The following is a 16063-nucleotide window of genomic DNA, read 5'->3' on the forward strand; positions in this document are numbered from 1 at the left end:
CTCAATTCTGTGCAACAGTCTCCCTCATGAAGCATTTCCAAAGGACTACAATCTTCAACAATTCAAGAAGAATATCAACATATTACAGTTGATATATTAGATATATCAACAATGTGTGTATGAAGATAGAGTATATTGTGATGTGGGTGGAGAAGTTGAGACTGAGCAGATGTATGTGGTAAGTGGTGATAAAGGTGACTGGGCAGGTGTAATGGAGAGATCACAACCAGAACATGGCTTGGGTAGGACTGGCTGTAGATCTAAAAATGAATTGCTGTGTTTGTTTACAAATGCCAGAAGTATCAGGAATAAAGGGGATGAAATGGGTTCAGTGATCGAGTTTATTCCCCCTCAAATCATAGGAATAAGTTAAACATAGTTGAATTAAGATGATATCATAACGGGAATAGAAATGGAAGGGTACAGTATTTTTCTCGAGGATAGAAAGGGGAAGAAGGGAGGGAGAGTGCTGCTGATGATAGCAGGAGAATTAAGTCCACATAAGGTAGATATGAAAGGGGGAAATAGTGGCAATGGTTATGAGGCAGTGTAGTGTAATGTGGAGGTTGAGAGGAAGACGTATTTAGTTGAATGTTGCTATAGGCCTGGGATTGTGGAAGATAGTGATGAAGAAATGTATAAACAACTTGGATTAGTGAACAAAGGAAGGGTAATTATTATGGGAATAAGGAAAATGAACTTCTTGAGTTCTTGAGAGATTCTACCTCAGGCAGCATAAAGAAAGGCACACGAGGATCAAGAGTTCTAGATTTCATCATTTCATCAGAGGATGTAATTGTTAGAGGGGGTTTTCACATTTTCCTCCAGTTGGTGAAAGTTTTCATGAAGTAATCACCTGTGTTGTGGCTAGTCATATGCGACTTTTGTGAGGAAAGGATATATATGGAATTATAAGGCTGGTGATTATGACAAGCTTAGGAGACAGCTTGGAGCTAAAACATGGAATGAGGAGTTGAGTGGTAAGGAAATAAATGCTGCATAATAACTAACAAACAAATACATAACAACATCAATATACGACTGTATTCCGAAGGTCAAAAGGTTGAATAACGTAGGCGTAAAATGGATGAATGTGGAAACCAGGAGAGTGGCTCAGTTAATAAGGAAAACAAAAGTAGAGTATGAGCAGAAATTGGCAAATCAGGCAAAGAAAAACACTAGAGAGTTTTTCAGATATGTGGCAAGTATAAGGAAGAATGATGATGGTAAGATAAAGTTAAAGGATGAAAGTGGTACAATGGTAACTGCTGCAGAAGACATTGCTGAGATATTCAGTGATCAATTTATAAGGGTATTTCATCCTGATCAAGGTGGAATCATGAGGAATTTAAGTGTAGAGGACATAGAGGATGGCTTAACTGTGAGTGAGCAAGAGGTATTTGAGGAAATAAATAAACTTGATGTCAATAAGGCAATAGGATTTGATGACATATCACCATGCATCTTAAGGGAATGTTCCAGGTAATTGGCAGTAGAATTAACATGCCTGTTTAATAAGAGTTTACAACAGCACAAGTTAAGGGAATGGAAGGAGGGTAAAATTGTTCCACTGCATAAAAGTGGTGATAAGGCTGTAGCTTAAAATTATAGGCTGTATATCTGAAGTTGTGGTGAAGGTCCTGGAGAGATTGGTGAGAAGTAGGATACAGAAATGGGTTGATAACAGCAGTATTCTCTGTGGTTATCAGCATGGGCTTGTTAAGAGGAGATCATGTTTCACTAACTTACTTACATACTATAACAAAGTGACAAATACCTTGGACAGGGGGAGATGCATATACAGTGGTATACTTAAATTTTGCAATGCCACATGATAAGCTCTTAAATAAACTGAAACAGAATGGGATTGGATAACAGACTTCTGAGTTGGATCAGTGACTGGCTATCAGATAGGTATCAGAAAGGTGTATATGGGGGTGCAGTATCCCAAAAGAGAAAGGTAACTAGCGGTGTGCCATGGGGGTCAGTTTTGGGGCCATTGTTGTTCAATTTGTATGTTAATGATATTGGGTTGGGTTTAACTAGTGATGTCCGGCTGTTTGCAGATGATGCAAAACTGGGGAGAAGAATGCAGAATCAAGCTGATGTTATTGCCTTACAAGAGGACTTGAATAGATTATATGATTGGGCAGGTATGTGGAACTGTCAGTTCAATGTTGCCAAGTGTAAGGTTTTGAGATTTGGTAAGCAACAATGGGATGCAAAGTGTACACCTAGTAAGGAAACTTTAACAGAAGTAGAAGAGATGAAAGATCTAGGAGTGATTCTGGACAAGGATCTGAAATTCAGGTGCCACATTGCACAAGTTGTGGAAACATCATATCGGATAATGGCAATGATGTGGAGGACACTGACATGCAGAAATGGATTGTTCAGGCCTCATATGGATTATTGTGCAAAGATTTGGTTGCCTGTTTTTCATGGTGATGAGAATATGTCCAGAGAAAATTCACAAAGGTGGTCAGTGGGCTTTGAAATGTGAAGTATGAGGACAGATTGAGAGAATATAAGTTGCAGAACCTCGTAAATAGGAGGAAGATGGGGGGGGGGATATATTTGAGACATATAAGCTAGTCAGAGATTGTTATCGGGTTGACATGGAAGAAATGTTTCATAGAATGGGAGAGGGGAGTAGAACAAGGGAGCCATCACTGTAAACTGTATGAGGAGGGTGTGAACAGAGGAGTGCGTAGTGGGTTCTTTGCATGGTGGGTGGTTGGTGAGTAGAATGCATTGCTTGAGTGTATTGTGGGTCTAAACACATTGAATACAGTTTAAGGCACAGTTGAATGAGCATTGTGTGTTGGATGAGCATTGTGTGCAATAATGTGTGTTGGATGAGCATTGTGTGAAATGGTGGACCTCCCATGTGAGTCTCTGACTCCATGGAGGTCAAATGTTAATAATAACAATAATAACTTTATTCCCCTTTTTACAACATTTTAAGTACTGTCCCCTTCAAAGTAGTCCTCTCTACTGATGATACTGTTCCTAATGTTTCTTCCATTGTTGGAATTCTTCCTGGAATGCACTTTCTGTGATGGCATTCAGTTCTCTTAGCACATTTTCCTGAATCTCCTCTATGGTTTGGAAAACAAGAAAAAGTGTGCTGGGGGCTAAGTCTGGAGAATAGGGTGGATGGGGTACAACAGATGTCTGATGTTTTGCCACAACTGCATATGAGCATTGTTGTGGTGCAACATTCAAGTCTGGTTTTCCCACAATTCAGGCCTCTTCCTGTGCACAGCATCCCTCATATGTACTAAAACATCTGGGTACAACTCTTTGTTCACCATCTGACCAGGTGGTACAAATCCATAATGGACAATACCTTTCCAATCAAAAACCAATACAATCAATATCACCATGATCTTTGACTGACTCATCCATGCTTTTTTTTGGTCACATGTATGCATTCGTCACTCACTGTGACGAATGCACGCACGCATGCACGTTGTTCTTCAAGCTCTTTCGTTGTCATTTTCTGTCACTAATCCGACGAAGAGCTTGTGCATGTGCTCACACTTCTGCGGATGTAACTCGATGACTAATGCTCATAGCAGAATGGGGGAAATGGCAGCTTGTTGTCAAAACCTGCCACTAGGTGTGCTCAGTAGCCACAGTGCACTCACTCTCTGTGCCAGTTGGCATGCTATTTAAAAAGTTCAGTCTTTTTTTGAACATGCCTCATAAATATATATATAAAAGTCTGCTGGTACATATGCAAAAAATATCTTCAGGATGAAGTGATAATGAATTGGATCATTATACAAAAATGCTATGATGATATGCCATTTTTTATGAATGTCTGGAGTCATTTACCTAATGTTTTTATCTATCCAAATCTGATGACATATCAAACTTTCTCCTCTCCCTCACACAAGTTTATGGTACTGATTTGTTGATCAGAGGCAAACTGTATTTTGTTAAAATCTACTATTTTTATTATTAACAATGAGTCTACCTTATCTCCTTTAGGCCCAAATGGTCCGGCAGGTCCACGAAGTCCATCTCTTCCCTACAGGAAAAAAAAAATGTTTTTAATTAAATACGTAACTTTTTAAAGTCCTTTTTCCCTTCAGATGTAATGGTTTTTAATTAAGAAAAGCTGAAAATGCTATATTCAGGGAAAAAATTAGAAAAAAATACATTTAATTTTAATTCATGCATTCAAATAAGAATAGCAGTTTACATCATAGTTTTTTTTTAAAACTACAACTGACTTCTCTGGATGTATTCCCCTACCTCTCAATAGAATATGTTTGGATTGCAATTATTACTGAGACAACTTAAGCCATAAATGTATAAGAAATAAGTCAGTTAATTAAATTAGCCTATTTATATCAAATACATGCATATAGTTTTATATTTATTGATTTGGTATAAATGGGCTAATTTAACTGGAAAAATGAGTACTAAGTACACAGTCTGCTGGAACTGCAGCTGTTACCCAATATCCTTTCATAGTACAAGTCAAAACCTACAGAACAAGTTTCTTTTCCCCTCCTTCTTCATCCCTGTTACTGATGTATTGTGGAACAATCTTCTCCCTTATGTGTTTCCCAAGGAATATATTATACAGGCTTTTAAATGAAATGTAAACAAGTTTCTCCTTAACCAACTACTACCCAGGCATGGTGCTAATGCACAATAGGTTCATTAACAAACCTATGAGCTCAACATAAAAAAATATGTGCATATATATATATATATATATATATGTATGTGTGTGTGTGTGTGTGTGTGTGTGTGTGGGTGGGTGGGGTGTTAATTGCAGATCACGCTCTCAACACCTTACACCAAACTGACTGGAAAAGTACCCATTCTTTACACCATACAAAAACCTGGTATGAAAGAAAATTTAAGGAAGCCTGTGAAATTCTGATAAACCACTCAAATATCAACAATAATGATGGCATGAAAATTCCAAGAATCTGGATGGCACATATTCAGCCTACTTAATATTTAGTATCCAGCATACTTCAGGACTCTAGGCAACCTTCAGCTAGTATTGGAAACCATTCCATACTAACTGGTTAGAATTTATATATATAATCATGTTGTTAATATATATATATATATATATATATATATATATATATATATATATATATATATATATATATATATATATATATAGACATGTTGCTCCTCAGCCCAATGTAATGTTACAACCAATAGATAATAATGATAGGACTCTAGAGTTGATGTAGTAAGTTTTTTTTTTTTTTTTCACCAGAGGTCAGGCCAATAATGAAAAATGCATTCACAAAAAAAAAAATAACTTTTCATAACTTTAGCAAACCATGTAGATTGTAGTGCAGCTTGTTTCTCTGTATATAGTATATATGCTCCAGAAGATGACCTTGATATAAAGGTCAAAACGTTGAGTGTGGATTTTGGTTTATATTAAACTAAAGCTTAACTCAAATATGGTAGTTGTCTCCATAATTTTCCAAAATGTATTCTGATCACCATGTAAGCCTCAAAGAAAAGACAATTAAATTAAAATTATGCATAAATTATATTCTTATTTAATTCTTTATCTAAGCATAAGCAAACAAGGTTTGCATGTGAAGTCTCTTCATGACTAGGCTACTTGTATATAGAAGCTAATCACTTCACATTAACTGCCTTAGTATCCCATAATGCAAAGCATGCATCCCTTTACATTATGGGATACTAAGTATACTATGTATAGCATTATACAATACATGTCCAAAAAGTGGGAAACTATGGTTTTCATTCAACAAAATAATTGAACTAGCCAATATATCACATAAAATGAATAGACATAATATACCAGCTCATAGCCTTAGTTGATTTGGATGTAAGTTCATGGAACAGCATAAAGAGGATGAAAAAGTTTGAATGTAATGAAAAATACATTCACAAAAAAAAAAAAAACTTTTCATAAAAAAAAAGTCTTTCTGAGAGTGTTTATTTTTAAAATAAAAAACATCCAAAATCCAGTCTCTCTCTCTCTCTCTCTCTCTTCCTTTCTACACTTTCCTCTAGTTATACAAAATCTATGGAACAAAAATTACAAATGTTGACAATCCCTGTTGTTGAATATGCTTTATGCATTTTACAATTTTATTATTATTATTATTATTATTATTATTCAGGCCTCCAAGGAGTCAAAAGACTCATCGAGGGAGGTCCTTCCTAAGACATAAAGTCTGTCAAGACTCATCGAGGGGAGGTCCCCCCCTGAGAAACACAAAGTCTATCATACCACTCTTTAAACTCACTGACCGTTCTCGCTCCCACCACTCCATCAGGCAATGCATTCCATGGCTCAACCACCCTCCACACAAAGAAACCACTCCTTACCCCTCTTGCTCACAGTTTCCTTTCGTAACTTCCAGGGATGGCCTCTTGTCATCACTCCTTCCCGCTGTTCAACCAAGCGAAAGAACTCCCCAGTGTCAACCCTGTAACCACCTCTCAACAGTTTAAAAGTCTCAATCATATCACCTCTCCTTCTTCTATCCACCAAACTCTGCAGTCCACATTCTCTCAGCCGATCCTCATAACTATCCTTGTACAGTCCTGAAACCATCTTTGTCATCCATCTTTGTATCCTTTCCACAGTTAATTTATCCCCTTCAAATCCTGGGGACCAAATCTGAGAACAATAGTCCAAGTGTGGTCTGATCAGAGACTTATACAACGGAATGATAACCCGCTTATCTCTGCAAGTCAGTGTCCTTCTCATAATAGCAGCAATCCTCTGTGTTACCTTCACCACCTTTGCAATATGTCCCCTAAACTTCAGGTTTCTATCAATCATCAATCCCAGATCTCTTGTCTCCCCTACTTCCTCCAGTATAACTCCTCCCATAGAGTATGCAGCATCCCATCGATGTTTCCCAAACCTCAAGACCTTACATTTTGCTGCATTAAACTGACATCCCCATTCATTTGCCCATCTATCTAGCTTATTTAAATCCTCTTGCAGGGCTACCACATCTGCACTATTACTAATAATCCTTCCCAGGTTCGCATCATCCGCAAACAACTGAATATCCCCCTGCAATCTACTGGCTATGTCATTGATATAAAGGTTAAACAATATAGGTCCTAGTACTGAGCCCTGTGGGACCCCACTTGTAACCCTCTGCCTCCTGGAAACTGCTCCACCATACGCAACTCTCTGATACTTATCAGACAGCCAATCCTGAATCCAGCTGACTGACCAATCTGACATCCAGACCCATGTGCTGCAACTTAAATATCAGCTTATCATGTGGCACCCTGTCAAATGCCTTCGCCAAGTCTAAGAAAATTGCAGTATATGCCTTTCCCTCATCTAATGTTCTTGAAACTTTATTATAAAAGGCTAGCATATTGCTAAAACAAGAGCGTCCTTTTACAAATCCATGTTGATTCTCACAGATAACATTACCCTCATCTGCCCAATACTGTATACGGTCCCTCACTACTTTCTCCAAGATCTTAACAACTACTGATGACACACAGACTGGCCTATAATTAGACACTTCCAGTCTGTTACCACCCTTATGCAATGGCACTATCTTACCTTCCTTCCATTCCCTGGGCACCTTTGCCAAAGCCAGACTTTCATTGAAAAGCCACGTTAAAGGCACTGTCAATTCCCTAGCACATTCTCTCAAAACTCGTGGTGAAATACCATCCAGTTCCACAGCTTTACTGACATCCAGAGTACTCAGTATCTGAAACACACTGGACTTTAACATGGAGGGCTAGAACTCGCTGCACAAGACCTACACTAACACAATGCCAATCATTCCTCTACTTAAATCATTCATTAACACTCTGCTCAGCTACTTTTGAAAACTCATTCAAATTGTTCACCAACTTTCTGTGCAACAACCTAGTGTGTATACTCTTGAAAATTACATGCTATTCCATTTCTAATGATTACCCTTGGTTCGCTACTTTGCAACTATGTATTAAAAATTTCTTCTGCATCTATTCCCATGATGAGTATTTAGATTTTGGAGTAGGTATAGTGAAAATAATAATGTATTCTAAAAACCCATTAATATGTTCACACTAGTGCCAGACAAATTGTATTGTTGTATACTTGTCCAATGAATGAGACATGACAAAATGTCTTATTCTTCTGATCTGTGTATTTGGTGGGCATGTAATAAAGCATTACATGTGTTTCTAAAAGGATTCACAGCTATGCTGAAACCTTTTTGCTTTCAGGATATATAAATCATTGATAATCAAGAAGAATTTTATATTTGTTTGTATTTATTTCTAAAGGTGTAAGTAATTATATTTCAATCTGCATTAATCAGATATGAATCATTTGAGTACGAATGGCACATCTGAGAAAAGAGCAAGAATGAATACAAACAGATCTGTTACAGACAAATAAATATCTGATTTATAATTGTGGTATTATCAATAGTGCAATAAATAACTATGCTAGTGAATTAATTACATGTAATCTTATAAGCTAGTATGTATGTGAGCATTTAGAAAGAGCTTTGACTGAAAAAAAAAAATGAAAAAAAAGAAGGGGAGGGGAAGGGATTTGTGAATAAATATTATATTGAATAACCTCCCATCACTATAAACACCACTGCACTGCATAGGCCCAAACAAAAGAAAGTAAATTTTTTTACTTTAGAAGAAAACACAGAAAACCATAAAAATTGACTTCCAAATAACAGATAATAAACATTTTCACTAAGAATTTTGAATAACCTCGTATCTGTTCCCTCTAATTTTTTTAATCCCAAAAAAGAAAAGACTGGTTTTTAGAGTTTATTTCCAAGAAATCCAAGAAAGCTCCTAAAAAATTATGAAGGGTTGTTTTTGAAAATCACCTGTGAAAAATAGGTGAAATAAAGAATTATAAAGCTTTATGAAAAATCTGCATTTTCCAATGGGTGATCTACAAGAGACTTTATTGAGACTGAAATATATGAAAAATATCACATTGCAGGTTTTTAAATTTTCTTCCATAAATGATATAAAAAAAAGGTATCTGATGACTGGAGAGATATAAGATTGGAAATTATACATAAGTAAATAGAAATAAAAAGCAAGAAATAAAAGGCTTAGGCAAGAGTTAATGAAAACGAAAAGTTAGGTTAAATGTATGGAGGAGGAAACTGAATGTTTAAAGAAAAGAATAACTGTTAATGACAAGGAGCTTAATAGGAAGAAGCAAGTATCTAAAGAGATGTAAATGATAAGGAGGCTAATAGGAAGAAGAAGCAAGTATCTAAAGAGATGCAAATGATAAGGAGGCTAATAGGAAGAAGAAGCAAGTATCTAGTGCTGATTCCATTATATAAGGTGTGGTAAAAAATAAGGTGCAAAGGACATGTTTTCCCAGGGAGAACAATAAAACAAATATCATATGCTTTGCATAGAAGGAAGGAATAGGTGTCAGAATTAGCAGTAGTGGTGGGCACAAATGACTTAGATAATTAGACAAAGAATGATGAAAGGGATCTGAAGAAGTTGTTGCAGAAGGTGAAGGATAATAGTGTTATTGGGAAAGTGGTTAGTTTGTTGCCAAGATATAACAGCAGTGAACTGAAAAGGAGAGCAATGATACTGAATGACAAGATGGCTGAATTGTGTTAGGCAGAGAGGTTTCAATTTGCAAATGTATGGAAGGAATTTGAATGGGTTTGGTGATGGTCATTTGGAGTGATTGTTATTTACTAAGCGTACACAGGATTCATATGAAATTAGTACTTTTAAGAGTAAGAGAGAAGTTGAGAAGCTGGTTGTGGAAAGACAGAAAGAGGATGCATACAAAGGTGATGAAATTATTATGGCTAGACAGAGTGATGCAGTGTAAAATAATGGGGATGATAAGAATATGAATGAATATCAGAGTCAGGATCAGGAAAACAGGGATGGTCAGATCAAAGATAGAAATGTATTAACATGTTCGTTGCCAACTACGAGTATACTCGTAGTTGGTATATGAGCCTCACAAGCCAACTATGAATATACTCGTATGATGCTTACCGCTGGCAACAAGATTACTCGTACTGACCTTGAAGAAGTGAAAGTGCTTGGCGTGTGGAGCAAGCAGCGAAAGTGTGTATACTCGTAGTTGGTATATGAGCCTCACAAGCCAACTACGAATATACTCGTATGTTGATTACCGCCGGCAACGAGATTACTCGTACTGACCTTGAAGAAGTGAAATTGCTTGGCGTGGTGTGGTAACAAACTATGCCCGAGGAGTGTGGCAGCAAACATGATAAACAGAGAGAATACAGCGTGATTGTGTTGATGGGAATGGACTCAAAGAGTGGAAAATTGTTATCTTGTATACTAATATATAGAGTATCAGAAATAAAGCAGCTGAGTTTATGGCATCGATCAAATCAGTATAACGGCATAAGTGATACTTTGTTGACTGAGGACGATATACTGTCAGGACTTGAAATGGTAGGATATAGAATTTTCCAAAAGGATACGAAAATGAAGACAGGAGGGGGAGTATTGTTAATGACAGCAGAGGGATTGTGTCCTTCAAGAGTGGAAATGGAAAATAGTAGTATGTGTGAAGATTTTGAAGCTATCTGATGTGAAGTTCAGATCAACAGAATAGAATATATAACAGGATGTTGTTATAGGCCAGGGAATGTAGAGGGCACCGATTATGAAATGTTTAGACAAATTAGTTGGGCATGCAAAAAGAAGTTGATCTTAAGGGAAGATTTTAATTATAGGAATGTGGATTGGAAAGAAGCTATAGTGTATGGTAACAAGAAGACTGAATTTGTTGGGTTCATGGGGGGATAACTATCTAAAGTAGCATGTGATGGAAGCAACATGAGGTTTATTGGTGTTAGATTTGGTGATATCCTCACAGGATGTGATGTGAATGAGGTACCAACATTACCAACTGTTGGTGAAAGTGATCAAGAGGTATTGGTTTGGAAGGTAGTCAAATAGGAAAAAGTTGTTATCAAGAAGGTCTATATGTGGAATTATAAGGTGGGTGATTATGAGAAGCTCCGTAGTCAGCTAGCATCAATACATTTCTACACAATACAGTTCATGAATTGTGTAGAATTTTGTACAGTTTTGTAGAAATTTTGTAAAATTTTGTACAAATTGTGTAGAATGTTAATATTGCATGAGAAATTATAAAGCAATAACTAAAATAAGCAATGCATAATTGCATACCAAGAGTTAACTGAATAAATACTGTTTTTGAGAGAAACTTGTGAACTTGAAATTAAAAATTATCAACACATTAGCACAAGAAGATTATTTAATAGATTGATAGATATTTCAGTTGGAAAATAACAAACTATCATCAGTGGCTTGACAGGAAACAGTCTTTTACAAGGTAAAATACAAACAATTGATCATTCAAAATTAGAATGAGCCGAGTGACTTTACATCACTAATCACGGTATTATTTCACTGAAAAAATGTAAACATAAGAGTGCAGAAATAAATTACATGTGTAAGTTCACAATGTCATACAAAAACTTAATTTATAAAATCATATTAAAGATATCATTAGACAGATGTAGTATCTAGAAGGTATTAAAAAAAAAAATATATATATATATGTGTGTGTGTGTGTGTGTGTGTGTGTGTGTGATAATCGGCTTTTACTTGGTTGTTGTGATACATTTTAAAAACATAGATTTAATGACTAAAAACCGGGATAACTTATAAAGATTTTAATAAGAAAAATACGACTAATTTCGGCTTATAACAGCCTTCCTCAGGTATTCTTAAAAGAAAAGTAATAAACATTGAAGTGTCTAAACAAACTGGAAATTTACAGGTAAAAATTGCCACATATAATTGATACATAAAAAACGTTGTATTCTTTCAAGTTGTTCTAACAGGCGTGCCATTGTTTATTGCAAGTGTTCGTGCAGGCTCACGTGAACGCCAATATTGAATAACTGCAGCATGACTGTCTGGGATGTTATAACTCAAATTGTTGTTTAAGTGGACAGGGTTCAGCAGGATTTCCCTTGATTCTACAATTTTCCTCTCAAACTCACACCGAAAGATATTTTCTGATCTATTCCAGCAAACGGAGTGGCTTTGTTGATCATCATTAGGATTATTTGAAAAAAGAACATGACTGGATAACGCAGTTGCATGAGATCTTTTGTAAGAGATGTCTCTCTTATGCTCTTCTATACGTTGTTCAATAGATTTGTTAATTTGTCCAAAATAAGGGATATTGCAATCGCACCATAATTTATATACACCTGGATATTTTAGGTTGTGATGAGTAGGTTTTGGATGGCTGATTAGAGGATTTTAGGAAGTGTGGTGAAGAACATCCTGATATTATATTTTTTAAGGACTTTAGCTAATTTTTTAGAGACTGTGCTAATGTATGGAATGGAGATGCTACCTTTAAAATTAATAGTTTCTGTTGTGCACTGTCTAGGAGGATCCAGAAGAAATTTCTTAATCGTTTTTTCAGAGTATCCATTGTTTAAAGATACAGTGAGGTGATTTATTTCTTTTTGTAGTTCATCTGGTTCATTCAAGAGAGAGAGCGTGCTGTGTGTCCTAAGGTAGATATAGTTCCAAGTTTTTGTGGTGAAAATGATGAGAAAGATTATGCAGATATCTATTAGTATGAGCAGGTTTTCTGTACATAGAGATTTTAAATCTTTCAGAGCATTGTGCGAGCATGACATCCAGGAAAGCTAAGGAGTTATGATTTTCTAGATCAGCAGTAAATTTTATATTAGGATGTTGGACGTTTAGATGATGAAGAAAATCTGTGAGAGATGTGTGCCCGTGATTCCAAATAATGAATATATCATCAACATATCATCCCCAGTTCTAGCTAACATCTTCCTTGAAGATTTTGAAACGAAAGCCATATCTTCCTTCTCATTTAAACCAAAAGTTTGAAAACTTTTGGTTTAAATGAGAATTAAATGTTTATATATATATATATATATATATATATATATATATATATATATATATATATATTAAGGATACCAAGTAATTTTATAAACTTAGTTTTTTTTTACTCCTTCTCCCAAGTAAGCAAAACAGTTAAGTTTGCGCCTGAACGTAGTTCAAGTCTAAAGGTAGTGCAACACCAGGGCAACTCGTTGTAAAGGGGGGTAAAGATCCGGGCACTATTCTTAGCATTTCCCATAATGTAAAATACATATCACTAAGAGATGTATACTGTTATACATTATGGGTGGAGAGTCACTACCCAGACCGGTTTCAACCTTTTTTTGAGGTCTCCTCAGTGAGTACCTAGTACCTGAAATACCAAGGTTTTCAGTAATACATTATGGGAAATACTAAGAATAGTGATCACAGCTTTATCCACCTTTACAACGAGTTGCCCTGATGTTGCACTACCTTTAGACTTGAACTACGTTCAGGCGCAAACTTAACTGTTTTGCTTACTTGGGAGAAGGAGTAAAAAACCAAAATATTGGAGGAGTTAGCTGGAAAAGAGATCAATGCAGCTTGGGGGATTTTCAAAAACTGTTTAGTAGATGCAATGTCTAAATGTATTCCAAGAGTGAGAAGGTTAAATAAGGTGGATGTGAGATGGATGAATAAAGAGATTAAGCATGCAATAGTGTGAAAAAGGGCATTGTGGAGGCAGCATAAGAGAAGTGGAAGTAACCAATTCCGTGAGGTCTACAAAGACCAGGCAAGGAGGGTGACTTGGTTGGTGAGAGTAGCTAAAGAGAGGTATGAACAGCAGTTAGCTAATGAAGCCAAAAAGAATCCTAGGGAGTTCTTTCGATATGTAGCCAGCAAAAGAAAGAATGATTATGGAAGGATGACATTGATTGGAGGAAATGGTATAAAGACAGCTGTTGCAGAATGTGTTGTGGAGATACTTAATGAGCAATTCATAAAGATCTTTCAATCTTGTGAATGTGACTTCATGGAGAGATTAAGAGCAGTTGATGATGGGGAGGAGAGACTGACTGTAAGTGAGCAAGAGGTGTTTGGGGAGTTGAGTAAACTAGATGTAAATAAGGCTGTGGGACTTGATAATATATCACCACGTATTCTGAAGGAGTGTGCCAGAGAGTTGACACCTGCCTTGACATATTTTTTTAATACGAGTCTTGCACTTGGTCAAGTTCCTAAAGAGTGGAAAGAGGGCAAGATTGTGCCACTTCATAAAGGAGGTGATCGAACTCAAGCATCAAACTATAGGCCTATCTGTGTGTCAGGTGTTGTGGTTAAGTTGTTGGAGAAGCTTGTGAAAACTAGGATCCAGAGTTGGGTTGACAACAATGGTATAATCTTTGATGGACAGCATGGATTTGCTAAAGGGAGGTCATGTTTTAGTAATCTACTTACTTATTACAATAAATTGACTGCTTCCTTGGACAGAGGAGAAGGATACACAGTAATATACTTGGATTTCGCAAAGGCTTTTGATAGAGTACCTCATGATAAGTTGACAGTCAAACTAGAGCAGATGGGGTTGGATATTAGATTAGTGCATTGGATTGGAGACTGGCTATCTGATAGGTATCAACAAGTTGTGTATGGGGGTGCAATATCCAGGAAAAGGAAAGTCACTAGTGGAGTGCCTCAGGGGTCTGTTTTAGGGCCATTACTATTTAACTTATATATTAATGATATTGGTGAAGATTTGGATGGAGATATTCAGTTGTTTGCAGATGATGCAAAGTTGGGACGAACTATAAAGAGTAGTGAAGATGTTGTGGCCTTGCAAGAAGACTTGAATAAATTGAGTGATTGGGCAAGCAAATGGGGATGTGAGTTCAATGTTGCAAAATGTAAAGTTTTAAAATTTGGAAAACAAAGATGGGATGCAGAATTTATGCTTGGTGAGAATATATTGTTGGAAGTAGAGGAAATAAGAGATCTGGGGGTGATAGTGGATAAGGATCTAAAATTTAGGGGACACATCGCCAAAATTGTGAAGACAACACAAACTTCTGGGAATGATGCGGAGGACACTGACATGTAGAAGTAGGGAGATACTTGTTCCAATGTATAAGGCTTTGATTAGGCCACACTTGGACTATTGTGCCCAGATTTGGTCACCGGGTTTTCAGAAGGATGAAGAGATGTTGGAAAGGGTCCAAAGGCGACTGACTAAGGTAGTTTCTGACCTCTGGAATGTTGAGTATGAGGAAAGATTGAAAAGATGTAATTTGCAGAGTCTCGTGGAGAGAAGGAAGAGGGGAGATATGATAGAGACCTACAAGTTGGTAAGGGGTTGTTATAGGATCAATGGTGGAGAAGTTCTACGGAGAATAGTGGGAGATAAGGGGAGAACCAGAGATCATCCCTGGTAACTGTATAAGGAGGGTGTGAGTAAGGGAGTGAGAGGCAGGTTTTTTTTGTGCAGAGTTGTGAGTGATTGGAATGCCTTGCCTGAGAGCGTGGTGTCTGCAAGTAGTTTGAATGTGTTTAAGACACGGTATGATGAGATGTGTGTGTAAGATAAAAGGACCTCCCAGATGTGTCTTTGACTCCATGAGGTCTTGGGGTGGTAATAATAGTAATAATAATCTCCTTGTGGACATGTATAATGCTATGCATTATGGGAAGGGTCACTACCCAGACTGGTTTCGACCTTTATTGGGGTCTCTTCGATGGGAGCCAGACCCAGAGGTGATTTCAAGGCTGATGCAATTCAGAAGTCATATTTACCTATACGAGTTTCCAAAAGACGTCACACCTTATTAATAAATTACTCTGGATTAGAGAACGATGTTGGAAGTTTTTTCACTTGGTTAGACTATGAATTATATATTTAGTTTAATCCTTTATCCAAGTATAAGCAAACAAAGTTTGCGCCTGAAGTATCTTCAAGACTTGGGCAACTCGTGGCAAAAATGGACAAACTTCTCATCACTTGCCTTAATATCTCCCATAATGCAAAGCACATCTCCTGGAGGACATGCATAATGCTATGCATTATGGGAAGGGTCACTACCCAGTATATTAACATATCACATCAATAAAGTTCGAAACTGGTCTGGGTAATGACCTTTCCCATAATGCATAGCATTATACATGTCTGCAAGGAGATGCGCTTTGCATT

At 36.7% G+C, this 16063-nt stretch overlaps 1 protein-coding gene across 1 annotated transcript in view; it reads right to left on the minus strand.

The window, feature by feature from the left end:
* LOC150098029 (uncharacterized) overlaps positions 1 to 16063 on the minus strand; it is a 995665-nt gene that overhangs the window by 664386 nt on the left and 315216 nt on the right. The window contains exon 17 of the mRNA XM_090406661.1: positions 3986 to 4039. Coding sequence (XP_090262787.1) covers positions 3986 to 4039 — 54 coding nt within the window. The remainder of the gene's footprint in view (positions 1 to 3985; positions 4040 to 16063) is intronic.

This window comes from Typopeltis vanoorti, chromosome 16 (genome assembly GCF_054136105.1).
Source record: "Typopeltis vanoorti isolate ZY-2024b chromosome 16, IOZ_Tvanoo_1.0, whole genome shotgun sequence".
Lineage (NCBI taxonomy): Eukaryota > Metazoa > Arthropoda > Arachnida > Uropygi > Thelyphonidae > Typopeltis > Typopeltis vanoorti.